This window comes from Salvia splendens, chromosome 7 (assembly GCF_004379255.2).
Source record: "Salvia splendens isolate huo1 chromosome 7, SspV2, whole genome shotgun sequence".
NCBI classification, from domain to species: domain Eukaryota; kingdom Viridiplantae; phylum Streptophyta; class Magnoliopsida; order Lamiales; family Lamiaceae; genus Salvia; species Salvia splendens.
In genome coordinates, this window is record NC_056038.1 from 11,171,206 (window position 1) to 11,188,926 (window position 17,721).

At 44.0% G+C, this 17,721-nt stretch overlaps 1 protein-coding gene and 1 pseudogene across 2 annotated transcripts; one reads left to right on the forward strand and one right to left on the reverse strand.

The window, feature by feature from the left end:
- Nucleotides 1-348: 348 nt before the first annotated feature.
- LOC121742044 (transmembrane ascorbate ferrireductase 2-like) lies at nt 349-2,185 on the reverse strand. Of its 2 annotated transcripts, none has more exons than XM_042135064.1 (4): nt 2,050-2,185; nt 1,902-1,950; nt 1,005-1,150; nt 349-881 (listed from the first exon to the last, which is right to left on the reverse strand). In XM_042135064.1, exons 1-4 carry the CDS (start codon nt 2,086-2,088, stop codon nt 561-563), a joined length of 555 nt encoding a protein of 184 aa, XP_041990998.1. In that variant the 5' UTR covers nt 2,089-2,185; the 3' UTR covers nt 349-560. The 2 variants fall into 2 exon arrangements, with proteins under 2 accessions (XP_041990998.1, XP_041990997.1); XM_042135063.1 differs by having other exon boundaries at nt 1,005-1,162.
- On the forward strand, nt 2,124-16,775 carry LOC121742043 (annotated as a pseudogene).
- The last annotated feature ends 946 nt before the right edge of the window (nt 16,776-17,721 follow it).

The following is a 17,721-nucleotide window of genomic DNA, read 5'->3' on the forward strand; positions in this document are numbered from 1 at the left end:
CAAGGTGTATGAGTTGATGTTTATAAGAGGCATTAGTGACGAGTGTCGTAGCTCGTCACCAGCTGCAATCGGCTAGAGCCAATGTTACTCAAGATTTTGCTACTCCATGTCCGAACAATTAGCTCCTTTGGTGTGCGTTTGCATCCCTAGGATCGTGTCTTGCTAGTTGGCCAGCGACGTAACTACAAATGGGTGAAATTGGTTCATTGGTTGAGTTCCAAAATCTAAAGTCCACTCAAATTCAATCGAATTCTTTCATTTTTTTGGGCAAGATTCTTAATGTTAAATGTTTACTGAAATCATCAATTTCTTCAAAAAGCCTGGATATCTTTTTGTGTGCTCAGGATATGAATTAATTGATCTTTCTGGTCTTAACATATGATTAAAAATTGATCTTTTTAGTCTTAAACAACTTCATCCAAAAAGGACCAAAAATGGCCTGGGCCATATTGTACGGAACCCAACAGCGCAAACATATTGTTTAGGACTTGAATAAAAAAAACAGCCATATGTATAAATGCGACTTTAGCAGCAAAAGGACAGCGCAGTCGTTGTCCAAGTCAAAGATCGAAAACCGGCTTTCCTGTGCTGTCGAGTTTATCACCATTTCTGTACACAGGGGATTGAACTCCAAGAATCACAAAACCGGCTAAAACCAGAGTTAAAACACCCATTGAATTTATCAGAATGGCTTCGGTTGAATAGCGAGATATTGTCCCATGTGTTTGAAGGGATGTCGCCCTCCCTAGAAAACCAGTCACACAGGTAATAACAGAAAGACCATAGATGTAGTGTCCCAAATATCCATGCCAAGCTAACAAGCTAGCTCGACCGTTTCTTGATCCCCCAGGATAATAGAAGGTTAAAAATCCCAGAGTCCACTGCAAAATATAATTAATGATAAATTTCTCAGATCGCAGAGCCATAAAGTCGAATTAAGTGCCAAGTTGCAAAAGCTAAGGTTTTAATGCAGTCATCAAAGTACACTGATCTATTAAGCGTACCTGAATTCCAAACAAGAAAAGCGACAGAAGGCCCAGCCATGAGTGGAGGCTATAGAAATTTTCTTTGCCCCTCTCAATACGATTCTTCCACACAACCACTACTCCGATGACGTTCAAAAGGAAGACAAGGAATAGGAGGGAAAAATCTATGACAAGCACTTAAAGACATAATTCTATAAGTCTAATACTGATAAGTAAATCTCTTTCTGTACATAAAAAAGTTATTTTCCCGCTTCACAATGAAAATACAAAACACTAGGTAAAAGAAACTAAAATAGGGACTCAATTATAACTTACTTCTTTGTCATGAGGGATGGAACAAGATACAAAATGCAGACTGAGTTTATTGAGGTAAATTTGTAAAAATTGTTTATTGACCATGACAAAAACTTACGAGGTAGAGATAATACAGAAGATAGCTCACTCTGCTCTAACTGATATCCTACAGTATTTCAGTGAATTGGATGAAGTCCTTAATATAAGGAAAGGCTCTAGCAACACAATCCTTTTGGGAGCATTTACTCTTTAGGATTGACAATATACATGATTTAGTGAATTTATCTTCATTACTATAATTAATCCAATCTTACCATAGTATCACGGACTTATATCCCAAAGTTCCAGTTCCAATTCATCTCTGTAAATATTACAGTTGTCTATACTATTGTTATATACTTCTCCATATGCTAATCGTGAATAGTTAATGACCCTTACAATATCTGATTAGGCATATGGGAACAATGCATATGATATGAGTTACAAGTATGTGATTAAGTGATTGTATGTTACCCAATCAACACCATGTTTCAATCTCACTCTAATTTTATCCACTATAGCTTAGGCAATTCGCTTGACACACAGATCATGGAAAAATTTACTGAAAGAGATGACTTATACCTTCGCCATTGAGAACCACAAGGCCAATCAGCAGCACTACAGGATGAACCTAAACAGATAAAATACACAACTAATCACATTCACGACTCAATCGAGGCAGCTAATAACAGGATTTATGTATCAACAATAATCAAGAGAGGGAGTTTACATTAAAAATTTGGTTTCTATGATCGGAGAAGAGAGCCATTCCGCCTCTGAAATGGAAGGTCCATATTAATACCAATGGCGACGCCGAGAATTCTGACCACCGCAAAGATCGGGAACCGTACCACCGGGGCCGCCATTGGAAGATTTTGGATCGAGCGAAACAACAAGGTTTCTGATGCAAATAATCCAAATTGGGTTTTTGCTAGTGAGCCGATTTTGACTTCAGAAAAAACAACGTGCCACTGCTGGTCCGATTCGATTCTGACTGGACCGGGTTCAATAGGCTCAGATGTAACCGCATTCCGGTTTATCCTTGGGTTACGAGTGCAATACATAATTGGGAAATATAGCCGCCGAGCTTACCACCCGCATGCTTGCTCAGTTGCATCTCAATCAGAAGAGATGGGGAGCGGGGAAGGAGAGGATAACCAGAAGTTGAAGCAGATTGCGGCGGCTGCTTACGATCACGGCAACGACTCACGCTGGCCGGATTATTGGTCGAATATTCTCATTCCGCCGCACTTGGCCTCCCGCAACGACGTCGTAGACCACTACTAGCGCAAGTTCTACCAGCGTTATATCGTACGATCTCTGTTCCTTGTCATTTTATTGGGATTTGATTATACTGAAAACTAATCAGGATTTTGAAAATTTAAGGCCCTTTTAGAACTGTTTTGCTTGTTAAGTTTCAGGTTTTCGTCCTCGACTTCCTTCATTGTGTCATTTGTGTGTACTCCAAAGTTCTTATTATCACTAGATTTTCGACATAAATGATGGCATAATTTCCAGGATGCGTCTCTATCATTTATTCAAGGCATTGGATTGAGTATTTGAATGATAAGATGGTCAAACATGTTTAGAATTAATCAATCTTATCCATCAAAGTATATGGTAGATTTGGTTTGCTTGTTTTTATCTATTCATCCCATCACTCAAAGTTAGTGCTAGGGGAGCCTTATTTTTCTATGGTCATTTGGGAATTAGATATGTAGAGAAAACATTCAGTGGCTTGTTGGTTGTACTTGATGTTTTATTGCCGTGTAGCATATTTATATGTTTTTGGTTACTCAGGATCCTGATCTAGTTGTCGAGGGAATGACTACCAGCAGTTCATCCCAGTCGGGAACGACATACAAATCACCACAGCAATCCTCATCATCAACTGCTAGCACCAGCGATACTCGCCAAAGGAGTTCAGGTCTCAGGCATAGTTGCACCTAGGATGAGATTGAAATTTTACTTTGTTTTAGTGTCATCAGTCTTATGGTTTCGGCAGAAGCTAGTTATTCTTTGATTTGAAACCTATCGAAAATCATCTAGGGTCCTCTGGTAGAACATCGGGGGCATCAACTACTCCACCTATCAATTCTACATCGCTGCGTTGGGATAAGCAAACAATTCAATTTTCTGCCAATGCTTGGGTATGTTATATTCCTTAGTATTAAGATGTGAATGATTTCATCATCTTTAAGCTGATGGAGTTTGCTGCTAGTTTTGAGATGCAGTATTGTTTTAGTATTTCATGTTGATTTATATTTTATTTGGCAGGTCTTTGCTGTCATTGTCATTTTCCCACTTGTTGCGAGGAGCCTCTCAAATCGGGCATACCGACTCTCCTTTTTCGGAACTGCATGTTCTTCCTTGTACTCATTGTATTCACTATATGGGGTAAAGTTCATGATAAGCCCATGTTCCAAAATATGTCATCTTATCTGTAATGCTCTAGATTATTTGTAAGAGCACCATTTTATGCTTGGTATAATTAGTCCATCTTTGCAGAAACCTAGAACATGGAACTTGCAGGCTTTGCAAGTGTGGTTCCAGTCTGTGTTAGCATCCAAAGATTTTATGTACTCTGTCTACTGCCTTATATTCATCAGTTCACATCCATGTCTCAAATGTTAGTCCAACCTAGTACATGTTTCTGTTTTTTTCTATGGTTTGTTATTAATATATACTCCTATGATGCTTCTCTTCAATGTAAATAAGTCGGATCTTTAATTCTGGGCAGTTGCTTTACTTCCTATAATCTGTCGGGCCCTTGAGTATGTTGCAAAGTTCCTGAGGAGTAACTTTAGTAGATCAACCTTGTACAGGTAAGAAATCCTGTATTTTTCTTACAGTTGTTTATAGTGCACTTTATTAGCTATAACTGTCACATGTCCTGCTTTTCAATGCAAACTATGAAATAAGATGCGACTTATATCACTTTCTTGAAAGTATTTTTGGGCCATAGTCCACCTAATCTTTTTTGCTTGCTTGTGCTTCTCGACATGCATATCATAGCTTATGCAAAGCATGAAAACGCACAATACAGGTATTTTAGGTAAATTCTGTACCTCGGTATTTATAGATATCATTACCATGTGATTACCATCAGTACTTGTTATCTTTATGATAATTATATTAGTGGATATTAAATTGTCTTGTGAATTGTCTAGTACATGCCTACAGGGTCAAGTGGTAACTGGTAAGGAAAATGTAAGAAAAGCTTGGTAAGTTCATATGAGATGGTATTTGTTCTTTTCCTTATAGGTTTTATACGCTAGCATAGTTGGGGGGTGGGGGGTGTACTCACAAGATTTTATCGAAGCCATAGGGAGTCCTGGCCTTCTAAATTCAAAGTCTCTAGGGTAGCCCTCCCCTGCTCTTTCATCTATATCCTTAGGGTATGGCATTGAATATTCTTTCGTTGTTCTTTTTGTTTACCCAGTGCCCTCTGAAAGAGATTGTGCAGTTTTGTCACTCACTTGTCATTTTGGAAGGCTGTTTCATGGACATGTTTGTAACTTATTTGCTGGGAACTTTACAGGAAATACTTGGAAGATGCTTGCATTTGGGTAGAATCCAATACAACTACCCTTAGTATTCTCTCCTCACAAGCTGAAATTGGGCATGGATCCCTTCAGATTATATCTTTGTTATCGTCAGTACTTCTACTTTCCCTTTGTCATACATTTACTTCAATCATATCTGCTTATAGTTTTTCTCTGAAAATGATAATAAAACTCCCATTGCTTGCCGTGATTTATTCTCCCTCATCACAAATTTTATTTCCAGGTGGCAACGCAACATTCTACAAGCATTTATTTAGTGGCAGGTAATAATCTCCCTTTCATTTATTTAGTGGCAGGTAATAATCTCCCTTTATATTTTTATCTTGTTTTGGGTCTCTAAACTTGTTTCACTAGTACTACGAGTCAACTTCGGCTTGCAATAGTGACTGCAATAATTTGTTTTAAACTCTCTTTTCTAGTCCATGGGTCCTCTGGCAGCAGGGGTGGAACACATAAGTTAGGCTAGTTCTAATGGTTTTTTGTTTCCGCAAATAGTATATAATGCTTTAAGTTATTTCTCTCGTGTTGTCATCCTCATTTAGGAGGCTTTAGACTGGCTTTTGGGTCGTTGGTACCTATAGCTGATATTTCTCAAAGAGAGACCGCAATAGTATTCTACAGCCACACTGATGGGGTACGGACTAAACAAGCCCAATAGCAGTGACGGCCCATCAGCCCAAAGACCAAGGAAGAGTATCAGTTCGGCATTACCAAAGAGTTCGGCCCTAGCCTACAGCTCGGTAAAAGCCGAGCAATCAAGCTCTACTCTCAGATCGGCAAAAGCTGCTCGGCAATAGTTCAGCAGTTCGGTCTCAGTATTCGACCGAACTGGGAGATAGTGGACTCATGCAGAACCTCCACGACCTCCACTACACGATCTATTTAGTGGTGGACCCATGCAAGATCTCATGACCTCCACGACATCCACGATCTAATTAGTGATGATGTAAGCCACGACCTAATTAGTGATGATGTAAGCCACGACCTAGTTAGTGGTGATGCAAGCCACGATCTTAGTTCAATGTATAAATAGAACTTAGATCAGATAGGAGAGGGAGTTCTCGAGAGATCAAATATCAAATAGCAAGTCTGTATTGTAAGCTGTAGAAAACAGATCAAGCAATACAACTCTGCCCTCTTTTCTTCCCGTGGACGTAGATTTACCTCAGTAAATCGAACCACGTAAATCTCTGTGTCGTGATCTGTATTTTCCAGCATTCATCACCATCAAAAATTCGCCCAGCCATCACTGGCGCCGTCTGTGGGAAAACAGAGAACCAAATTTGTGATAAAGCGAATTTTTGACCCTTTTTCCACCCCAAAAAAAAAAAAAAAATGCATACCAGATCACATACTACCCGTAATACCGTTCGTGAAAACCATGAGGAAGCTAGCCCAGCCCGCAGGTCCGGAAAACAGCCTCGGGAGACATCTACTTCCAGTTTTCACGATGAAGGAACAAGCCGCTCAAAAGGTCCACACACCGAGTCTTCCCAGCAGCCTGATTTGAATGAGGCTGTCAAGCTGTTCTTGGCTGAGAAGCAGGATGAGTTCTTAGCCTTCCTGCAAAAGAGCCAAGAGCCGAAGACGAAAACGGTGGATTCTCCTTCCTCATCCAGACATGAAAGTCACTACTGCAGTAGTGCCGTGTCTTCCAGGAAGAAGAATCCTCAACCCCGACATGTTCCTGTTCCTCCTCGGTACCGGAATCACAGGAGATCTCCATCTCCTCCATACCGAAGAGATGTCGGGTTCGCCATGTACGGAGCATTGAAGACTCCGTTCTCGGACGATATCACCCGAACTCCCCTTCCACAGAACTACCGAACTCCGTCGATGACTTATGACGGGTTGGTGAATCCTCATGACTTCCTGGGACGCTATCAGTATAACATGGCGAACCAGGGTCTCAATGAGGTCCACATGTGCAAGCTGTTTCCCGAGCTGCTTATCGGGAACGCAAGAAGGTGGTTCGATAGCCTCCCCCAAGGCAGCATTAGATCTTACCGAGATCTAATGGATGCTTTCCACAGGAGGTTCTTTCAGAAAGCGGAAGCCCGAATCACTTCGGCTCAGCTGCTTTCTATACGTCAAGGTCGCGACGAAAAGATCAGCGACTTTATGACGAGATTCCACAAGGAATGCCTACAAGTAGATGATCTCAATGATCTACTTGTCATTTCGGCATTCCAAAATGGAATCCTGCCCGGAGCTCTCTACAGAAAGCTCGTGGAATGCAGTCCGCAAACAGCTCAACAGATGTGGGACATTGCGGACCAGTTCTCCCGTGCCGATGAGGCAGACCGTCGCAAACGGTCTTTAGACAGCACATCCCGAGGAGACAGGAGGAAGCCCGATCATAGCGATCAGGGACAAACTCGCCGAACTCCTTTTGGCGATCAGGGACATCCTCGCCGAACTCCTTTTGAAAGGATTCAAAGGACTCCGGTGCAAGACCGATTGGGGCCACGTCTCAATCCTGAGAAGCCGCCCGCTCAGTTCGTACCATTGAACAAGTCAAGAGCGGAAATTTTCGAACTGCATTCCGATATGTTCGAAAAACCAAAGCGGATGACGAAATCGGCCGCGCGTCGACCTCAGGATCAATATTGCTCCTTCCATCAAGACCACGGTCACGATACCGAGGAGTGCCGACATTTGGCTGCAGGTATTGATGCTCTTGTGAAAGCAGGGACATTAAAAAAATACCAAAGCAAGCAGCCGAAAAAGAACAAAAAGCAGAGAGGTGCGAATTGCGCTCCTCAGGATCCGAAAAGGCAACAGGATCCCGAAGACGATGACGAGCAGCAATATGATGGAGTAATCCTGACTATTGATGCTCTCCCTGCCGGGAAGACTAAATCGTCCCTGAAGTCAGAGCGCAGAGGCTTCAATCGAGAGGAGCCAGCGCATAAAAGGCTGAAGCAGGACGAAGTGATTACATTTTCAGATGCAGATCCCGTCCCGGCCATCTCTCCTCATCAAGACGCTATTGTCATCCAAGCCGGAGTGGCAAACAAACTGATCCACAGAGTGTTTGTGGATACAGGAGCGTCAGTCAGCATTCTTTTTAAAGAATGTTTCGATAAACTAGAAGTGGATCCAGCTCGGCTTAGTCCGGCACCACTTCCTCTGAAAAGTTTCGCCCAGGAGGACACCCGCCCTGAAGGTATTATCAGCCTTCCGATCACGGTGGGAAAAGCGCCTACAAGCTCCAGTACGATGATCGAGTTCTTTGTGGTAAAAGCTCGGTCTCCGTACAACATCATCCTGGGAAGAGACTGGCTCAACGCAGTTCGGGCCGTTTGCTCTACTTATCATCTCACCATCAAGCTCCCCACTAAAGGGGGGATAGCGGTCATCCGAGGTGATCAAAAGAGAGCAAAAGAGTGTCTGCAGATTGCGCTTAAAAGTGCCGAGCAATCAGATCGGCATCATCAAGCATAGCAATCACAGCAGCCGGAGTCAGAGGCAAGCGAAATGACCGAAGTCACACCAGAGCCGAACTCAATGACCGTTCAGTTATACGAAGATGATCCATCCAGAACGGTCAAGATCGGTTTCGCGGGAACGCCTCTACTCCGGGAAAAGACCATCCAGCTCCTCAAGGAGTACAAAGATGTCTTTGCATGGTCTCCGTTGGACATGACCGGAGTGCCCTCTGAGGTAATCACTCATCGGTTAAATATTGATCCATCAGTCCGGCCTATAAAACAGAAGCAAAGACTCTTTGCGGCAGAAAGAAATCAAGTCATCCATGACGAAGTCCGCCAATTACTGAAAGCGGATGTATTATTCGAGGTGAAATATCCCTCTTGGGTGGCCAATCCTGTGATGATCAAGAAAAAAGGAGGAGGATGGCGGATGTGCATAGATTTTACCGATCTAAACAAGCACTGTCCTAAAGATTGCTATCCCCTTCCGAACATAGACAAAAAAGTAGAAGCTTTGATCGGCTTCGAAATTTTCTGTTTTCTTGATTTATACAAAGGCTACCACCAAGTCTTAATGGATGAGAATGATGCTCCAAAAACGGCTTTCATTACTGACTTCGGCATCTTTGCTTATAAAAAGATGCCGTTCGGTTTAAAGAATGCCGGAGCCACATATCAGAGGATGGTAGATAAGCTTTTTCGGCATTTGATCGGAAAGGAGGTTGAAGTGTATGTTGACGACATAGTCGTTAAAAGCAGAAGCACTTCGGAGTACGAAGACAATCTCAAGTCCACTCTCGACGTGCTCCGAAAAGCCAACCTCAAACTCAATCCCCAAAAATGTACCTTTTTGGTAGATTCGGGAAAGTTTCTAGGTTGTTGGATTTCAAAGGAAGGACTCAAGGCAAATCCGCTAAAAGTTCAAGTTGTTCAGAACATGGCAATGCCGAAATCCATACATGATGTGCAAAGGCTAACTGGATGTCTAGCCGCACTGAATAGATTCCTTTCCCAAGCAGCCGAAAAGCAAATGCCATTCTTCAAAGTGTTAAAGAAGGCACCAAAGTTTGAGTGGGGAGTCGAGCAGAAAAAGGCTTTTGACGAGCTCAAAAGTTATTTAGCCGAGCTTCCTATTCTCTCTGCTCCAACAGATGCTGAAGTGATATTCTTATACTTAGCGGCATCGGATCAGACCATTAGCGCGGTGCTTGTACGAGAAGAAGGCCTAAAGCAGCTTCCCATCTACTTTACAAGCCGAGCATTAAGAGGTCCAGAAACAAGGTATCAACCTCTGGAAAAAATTGCTCTGGCATTAGTAAATGCAGCAAGGAGACTGCGGCCATATTTCTATGCTCACAAGGTATGCGTCTTAACCGATCTTCCACTTCGGCAAGTTTTGACCAAGCCAGAAGCATCAGGCAGAATCGCCAAATGGGCCATAGAGTTGGGAGAACACTCAATCGAATACCTACCTCGGAAAGCCATCAAGGGACAAGCCTTGGCAGATTTTCTTGCAGAAGCAAAGTTCGATCAAGCAATCCCTGTCATTGCCGAACAGAAAAATTCTACCAATGCCGAACTAGCACAGCCCCTGGAATCCGAAGTAGAGCCACCGGACTGCTGGAGCGGATTCGTAGATGGAGCTTCGAATAAAACGGGAAGTGGAGCTGGTATTTTACTTATCGCTCCCGACGGACACGAGGTAACTTACTCACTTCGGTTCTTATTCCCAACTACTAATAATGAAGCCGAATACGAAGCTCTCCTTGCCGGACTCAAGCTAGCGCAAAGTCTATTTATCAAGTCTCTCAAAATCCATTGTGATTCACAAGTCGTAGTGAATCACATGTTGGGTACAAGTGAAGCCCGTGATGAGAGGATGAGGAAATATTGGGACAAAGCGCAAAGCATTAGCCGAAGTTTCTCTTATTTTCGGATAATCCGCATTCCCAGAGCGGAAAACAGCCGAGCAGATATTTTAAGTAAGTTAGCCTCATATCCAAGTTCAAAGGTGGAGGAATTGATGCACAGAAGCATTGATGAAGCTGAGGTACTTTCAGTAGCCAGCTCGCCGAACTGGATGACGCCGATCTTACAGTATCTAGATCAAGGACAACTGCCCGAGGATAAGAGAGAAGCTCGGAAAATCACATGCCGAGCCCTTCGGTACGAACTTCATGGAGGAGTCCTATACAGAAAGTCCTACCTTCAGCCGTTATTGCGATGTGTAGGGCCAGAAGAGACGGACTACATCCTTAGAGAAGTTCATGAAGGATCTTGCGGTAGCCACATCGGAGCTAGAGTTTTAGCTAAAAAAGTTCTGAGATGGGGGTATTATTGGCCAACTTTGGTACAAGACGCAGTGCAGCTCGTCAAGACATGCACGAAGTGCCAAATCCATGCAAATATCCCAAAGATGCCGCAGACCGATCTATATGCTATGCTAAGCCCTTGGCCTTTTATGCAATGGGGCATAGACATAGTGGGACCACTACCACAAGCTCCTCGACAAATGAAATTCCTTATCGTTGCCGTGGATTACTTTACAAAGTGGGTAGAAGCTGAACCATTAGCTACGATAACGAGCTCGAAGGCATTGGATTTCGTCTGGAAGAACATAGTGTGCCGATTTGGCTTACCCCACATCCTCATTTCGGATAACGGGACTCAGTTCACCGACAAGACATTCAAGAATTGGTGCCAAGAGCTGAATATTCAACAGCGGTTCACTTCGGTCTCCCACCCACAAGCAAACGGACAAACGGAGGTAACAAACCGTATCTTGGTGAAAGGGTTGAAAGCTCGGTTAGAACAAGCCAAAGGACAATGGGTAGAAAATCTCCCTCAAGTCCTATGGTCCTACCGAACTACACCCAAAGCTTCCAACGGTGAAACTCCGTACAGTCTGGTGTACGGCGCTGAAGCCGTGATTCCGGTTGAGATCGGCGTACCCAGTCCCCGAACTCTAAATTTCTCCTCAGAAATGAATGATGACGGACTGAGAGCCGAACTAGATCTGGCCGAAGAAAGAAGAGAGTTAGCCTGCATAAAAGCAGCCAAGTACAAGGAGCAAGTAGCCCGGTATTATAACCAAAGGGTGAAAAAGCTGCAATTTCAAGTGGGAGATCTCGTCTTGAGAAACAACGAAGTAAGCCGAGCAGAAAAGCTGGGCAAGCTCGAACCCACATGGGAAGGTCCATATCGGGTGTCAGAAGTCCTCGGCAAAGGGTCTTACAAATTGACTCACATGTCAGGAGAACAAGTACCCCGAGCATGGCACATTTCCAACCTCAAGAAGTTCCATTTGTAAGAGACAGTCCGGTCAGTCCGTCTTGTGTCTAGTTCGGTCCTAGAGGTATGTGTTTTCTTTGTTTTTTTTACTTTGTCTATATGCTTTTTGTTTGTCTATGTACGTCTCGTTCGTTTATGTGCGTCTTGCTTGTCTAGGTGTGTTTTGTCTGTCTATGTGCGTGTCGTCTCTTACAAATGTCACTGAGGTATCTTGTTCTTCAAAGGCTGATCCCCTTTTTAGAACATATATGAGCCAACGATTGTGAGTCCAAGCTTCTAAGGAGGATACAAGACCACAATTCAGCTTAAAAAACAAGCAGTTCGTCTGAAACGAACTGCAACAATAAGCCAACGATTGTGAGTCCAAGCTTCTAAGGAGGATACAAGACCACAATTCGGCTTAAGAAACAAGCAGTTCGTCTGAAACGAACTGCAACAAAGGGAAAGTCCGATCCACGCGATAAAACTCGCCGAATTAGGACAAGGGAAAGTCCGATCCAAGCGATAAAACTCGCCAAATTAGGACACAAGCTTAGTCCGGTCAAAGAAATTTACTTCATAAGACCAAAGACGAGTCCGGTCAAAGAAGTTTACTTCATAAAGACCAAAGACGAGTCCGGTCAAAGAAGTTTATTTCATAAAGACCGAGGACCAAGTCCGGTCAAAGAAGTTTACTTCATAAGACCGAGGACAAGTACGATGAAATTATTTCGCTGAGCTGTTAATACGCAGTGTTAGAAGCGAAATGAAAATTTCATTTATTAAATCTTGTTCGGCATACAACTCCGCTACCCTACAAAATGGCGTTACGCTATTACAAAGGACTATTCTACTGTCCCTGGTTGCTAAAGTTGAGCCATCTATTCACAAAATCCTCGTGAAGCCAAGTTCGGGCGTTCTCGGCAGCCGAAGAATAAGCAGGTCGACGAGATACTCTAATCGACCTACCGCCTCTTCCCTGAGCCCGGGAAGCTCTAGCACCTCGGCGGCGAAGAGTCTCTTCACGAAGCATTTGTTGATCTTGCTCACTCATAATCACAGCTCCTCTACGAACTTCAGTCCGTCCTTGTCTTGACGTTTCCGGTTGCTCCTGAGTCCGTTCTCGTCTTGACGTTTCCGGCTGTTCCTGAGTTCGTTGCTGACTTGGAGTAGGGTTTTGAGCAAGTGAATCAGGGGTTTGAGCTGGAGTGTGACCATCTGTTGGCGGGAAATGCCTAAGGAATCTCTCGATTGAGGGACGCCGGGAAAGAATGATGTCGTACCGAGAAGCCCAGCGCCGCAATGATTTCACGACTTGTTGGCAAGCCGAGCTCTCCAGCGCATTGTTCCTCCGGAGTACATGATATTCCTCCCACAGTTCGTCAACTTGTTCCTGAACTTCAGAGATGGTCATTCCCCCGCGCCTGCAGATGAAATCCTCATACGCAGTCCTCTCAGCGACGGCGGTATTCAGCTCGGCCTCCAGATTTTTCTTTTCGGACTCTAAGTCCTTATTGTCGGCCTCCAGCTTCACTGAACGAGCCAAGAGTTCGTCATTCTTCACCTGGTCAGCTATGGCTCTTTTCTCAGCTTCGTCTAAAGCCGAAGAGTACAGCCGCTTCCAGTGAAGTACCTCCAGCTCCTTAAGAGTTCAGAATATAGAGCAGCTATGTCAGTTCGGCATTTCAGATTACTGAGCAGGTAGTAAACCACAACAGGAGTAAAAGAGAGTACGAAAGGCCATACGAAGACACAAAAGCAGAAAGAAGAATTTTTTCATTCATAAGAAAAATTTTTTCTACACAAGGGCTTCAAAGCCGTTTTACAAGAAGGAAGAAACTAAACTAAGAGAAGGGAGACGAAATCATACTCCGCCAGCTTCGTCTCCGCCTTCTCGGTGAGGTTCAGCTTCCTTCTCCTTGTCTGCTTCAGCTTCAGCCTCGGCCTCCCTGCTCTCCCCAGCCTGCCCGGCGCCACCATAGCCGATCTGCTGCGCCTCCTGCTCGGCCTGCTCATCGCCGGTCTGCCGCTCATGCTGCTCGGTCTCACCCTCTCCGTGGAAAATTGGAGCGGGTGAAACTGACCCTATGGAGGCAAAGATAGCCTCCATATTCTCATCGCGGTCAGCTCGGCAACTACGAACTTGGTCTGCAGAAAGCAGGACCGAGGACGAAGCAAGCTCCTCAAGCACCGGCAGACTCTGAAGCCGAGCTGCTATCTCTCGGCCGTACAGCGGCAGGATGACTTCGGGACCCTGCTCGGCTTTATCGGTCATCAGTTTCAGCAGATCACCGACAAAGGCCGAAAATTGGTTGCTCAGAAAGAGTTTCTCCGCGAAAGCACGGAGAACCTCTCCTTGGGCAACCACGGCGGCAGCATCCCTCCGTTTCGTCTGCTCTCGCTGGATGACGAGCTGGTTTTTGGCAAACTGAGCTTCATCTTGGGCCGAAATCCTAGCAGCTCTGGCTTTCTCAAAGTTTGCCTCAGCCTGCTCGGCCCGGTGACAAGCAGCCGCCAACTTCCTCTGCATCTCAGCATAGTCGTTGGACGCTTTGGAGAGTTCGACGGCGACGAGCTTGGAGAGCATATCGTTCCTCTGAAAATGGAAAAAGGAAAAAGTCAACCGAGGGGCCACAAAAAATACAGGAAAAAAGCAAGGCCAGAAAATCAAGAAGAGAATTCACCTCGGCGAAGTCCGTGGGCCATAAAAAGGGCTCACAGATATGTTCCGAAGGAGGCGCCAAGACCACGTCTTTCTCTGGCGCTCTTGGGGGCTTCTGGGTCTTCCCCTTCCTACTTGCCGAAGTCGACTCCGGCTTCTTTGGACCCGAAGAGGTCTTTTGCCTCTTCGGATTCTTCTCGGCATCAGACGCCGAGCTGGTGGTTTTTGGCCTCTCCGGTTCCTTAGATTCGGAGGATTTGCGGCTAATCTTATTCAGCATGTACACTGCCAAAAAGCAAGAAAACGAGGTTAGTTTTCGTCGTCAAGGCAGTAATGCATAAAAAAGAATTCCTCACCCTCAGTCTCTTCGTCCGAAGACGAGGAGTCGAACACGAAGTCGCCCTTGACGAGCTCAGACTCCAGGTACTGCTTCCTAATCATAGGAATCTTATTGAGCTCGGCCTCGAGCTCGTCCAACGGTTCTAACCGAGGATGAGGAATTACGGACTTCGGCCCTCTCCAGGGAAAGCCCGGAGCCGCTGTCCTATTATAAAAAAAGAAGCGATGTTGCCACTTTGGCCACTTGGTTTTGCAGAAGGCCCTAAAAGGCTGTAAAGGGATCAAGTAAAACCAAGATCCTTTTCTCTTAAACTGGAAAAAATTAAGGATTGCCCTCAGAGACAGATCCTTGTCTAGCCTACGCAGTTCGGCAGCAAAGGCCGATAAGTGCCTCCAAGAGTTCGGAGTCACCTGACCTAAAGGGAGTTGAAAAAAATCAAGAAGCTCTACAAAGGCAGGGGGAAGAGGAAAACGAAGCCCGCATTCTAAGCAGGCTTCGTAAACGGTGGCATAACCCTCCGGCGGGTCGTTAGCCCTATGAAGGTCGTCGGGAATCGCAACCTTCCCCCTAGGAAAAAAATATTTTTCGTGTAGGGATATCACAGTATCCTTACTCAAGATGCTGTGAAAATACTCTACGGTCTTCTCCCCGGATTCTTTCCGGCTAGAAGACCCCTTATCCCCTTTCCTACCGCTACCTGACTCAGAAGAAGAAGAAGAAGACATAGTTCTTACTCTTTGAAAGTCTGAAAAAATTCTGAAGAAATTCTTGAAAGCGGAAGGAAATTTTTTCGCAAAAGAGAGAGAATGCAGAAGAAGCAATAGCAAAAGTGTTCAACTGATGAAGAAAAGACGTATTTATCAGATTCGGAGAAGATTTCAAAATCATCGCACCGTTTCGAATCCCACCTTTTCAGGATTCAACGGCCGGATTTTACTGTCGCATTTAATGCAGTCACGCGCAAGGCACGTCCCCTAACGTCAGCCTCCCCCATACCTTTATCCAGAATGCCGAAGTGATTCACTTCGCTTTTCGGGGGGGGTAGTGATGGGGTACGGACTAAACAAGCCCAATAGCAGTGACGGCCCATCAGCCCAAAGACCAAGGAAGAGTATCAGTTCGGCATTACCAAAGAGTTCGGCCCTAGCCTACAGCTCGGTAAAAGCCGACCAATCAAGCTCTACTCTCAGATCGGCAAAAGCTGCTCGGCAATAGTTCAGCAGTTCGGTCTCAGTATTCGACCGAACTGGGAGATAGTGGACTCATGCAGAACCTCCACGACCTCCACTACACGATCTATTTAGTGGTGGACCCATGCAAGATCTCATGACCTCCACGACATCCACGATCTAATTAGTGATGATGTAAGCCACGACCTAATTAGTGATGATGTAAGCCACGACCTAGTTAGTGGTGATGCAAGCCACGATCTTAGTTCAATGTATAAATAGAACTTAGATCAGATAGGAGAGGGAGTTCTCGAGAGATCAAATATCAAATAGCAAGTCTGTATTGTAAGCTGTAGAAAACAGATCAAGCAATACAACTCTGCCCTCTTTTCTTCCCGTGGACGTAGATTTACCTCAGTAAATCGAACCACGTAAATCTCTGTGTCGTGATCTGTATTTTCCAGCATTCATCACCATCAAAAATTCGCCCAGCCATCACACACAGCAGTAAACTATCTGCTAGTATTTGTTTTCTGCTTGACTAAAGTTGTTAACATATAGACGGTTTATTTTACCGAATGTTACTTTTTATAATCAAATTTGTATAGAAGCTCATACAATGTTTGTAAAATCTTTGTTTGTCAGCTACTGAAGCTTATGTACCATGCTCCTGCCACTGCTAGCTACCACAGAAGCGCATGGTCTAACATTGGGAAAAAACGAATCCATTGATCCAGCGCTATGCCCCATTTTTGAACACTCCAATGGCCACCGTTCGGAAATGGTGGTTAAGGTGAAGCTACTCAGACTCGGCGAGTGATTCGAAAGCATCCACAGGTTTATGTTTTGGGCAAAAGCAGTTGAATTAGACTAAACTTACTCAGCAATTGAACTAATAATCACTTAAGACCTGCCTTCTTTTAGCTCCCAGGTATTGATATGAATTTACTAGAAGGAATATTATTCCAGTTCGTTTTGCAGCTTTATTTTAGAATCAATCATTTCTTGTGGTTTATTGTGTAGCTTTTTAGTTAGAGATGGTTATAAGAGCACCCACAATGGGGGCCGATCGCTCGGCCAGAGATGGTTATAAGAGCACCCACAATGGGGGTTGATCGCAAGGGCCGAGCGATCGGCCCCCCTATCGCCTCTCCAAGCCTACCATTGTGGGGAGGGAGGCCATCTCCATCCCCCAAGGCCTTCGCCCCAGCGCCGATGATTAGCCTCAGCCGATACCCCAATTTTTATTTTTTTTTAAAAATTTAATTCAATTTTTAATCCCCTACATATACTTCATTCTCCATCCATTCATATTCATCAATTTCCAATCTCAATTTCAATTTTAGTTCTCTCCATGGTGATGTGAATTTCAATTTTATCTATCTTTATCTTGTTTTTTTTTTGTTTTTTTAATGTAGGATGTTTTATTTATATTTTATTTTGTTTTCAATGAATTTATTTTTTGTCGTATATTACGTTGTTTTTAATTTACACCAACAATTACAAGTGAAATATATAAAAATAATGATGATGTGGAAATGAGATGGGCTCTGAGATAGACTATGAGATGGGCTCTCATTGCAAGGAGATAGACTATGAGATGAGCCTGCTGACGTGGCAGGAAAAAATGGAGATAGGCTCTGAGATGGGCTCCAGAGATAGGTCACCATTGTGGATGCCCTAATTCCTGATTCATTTGACACATGTAATTCATGTTTTGAAATAATTCCTGATTCATTTGTCTAGAATCGGGCGTTCGGTTTGCAAGATTGTATCCGAGATTAAATTTGTAGTGTGTTTGGTTCATGAGATTCAACCCTACAACTCAATCCTAGATGAATAATCATGAGATAATTAGTCATAAATAACCCTCTATGACTAAAATAATCTCACAACTCAATCCTAGATTGTATCTTAGTATTATTTTATCTTGGAAACCGAACACCACCTATTAGGATTGT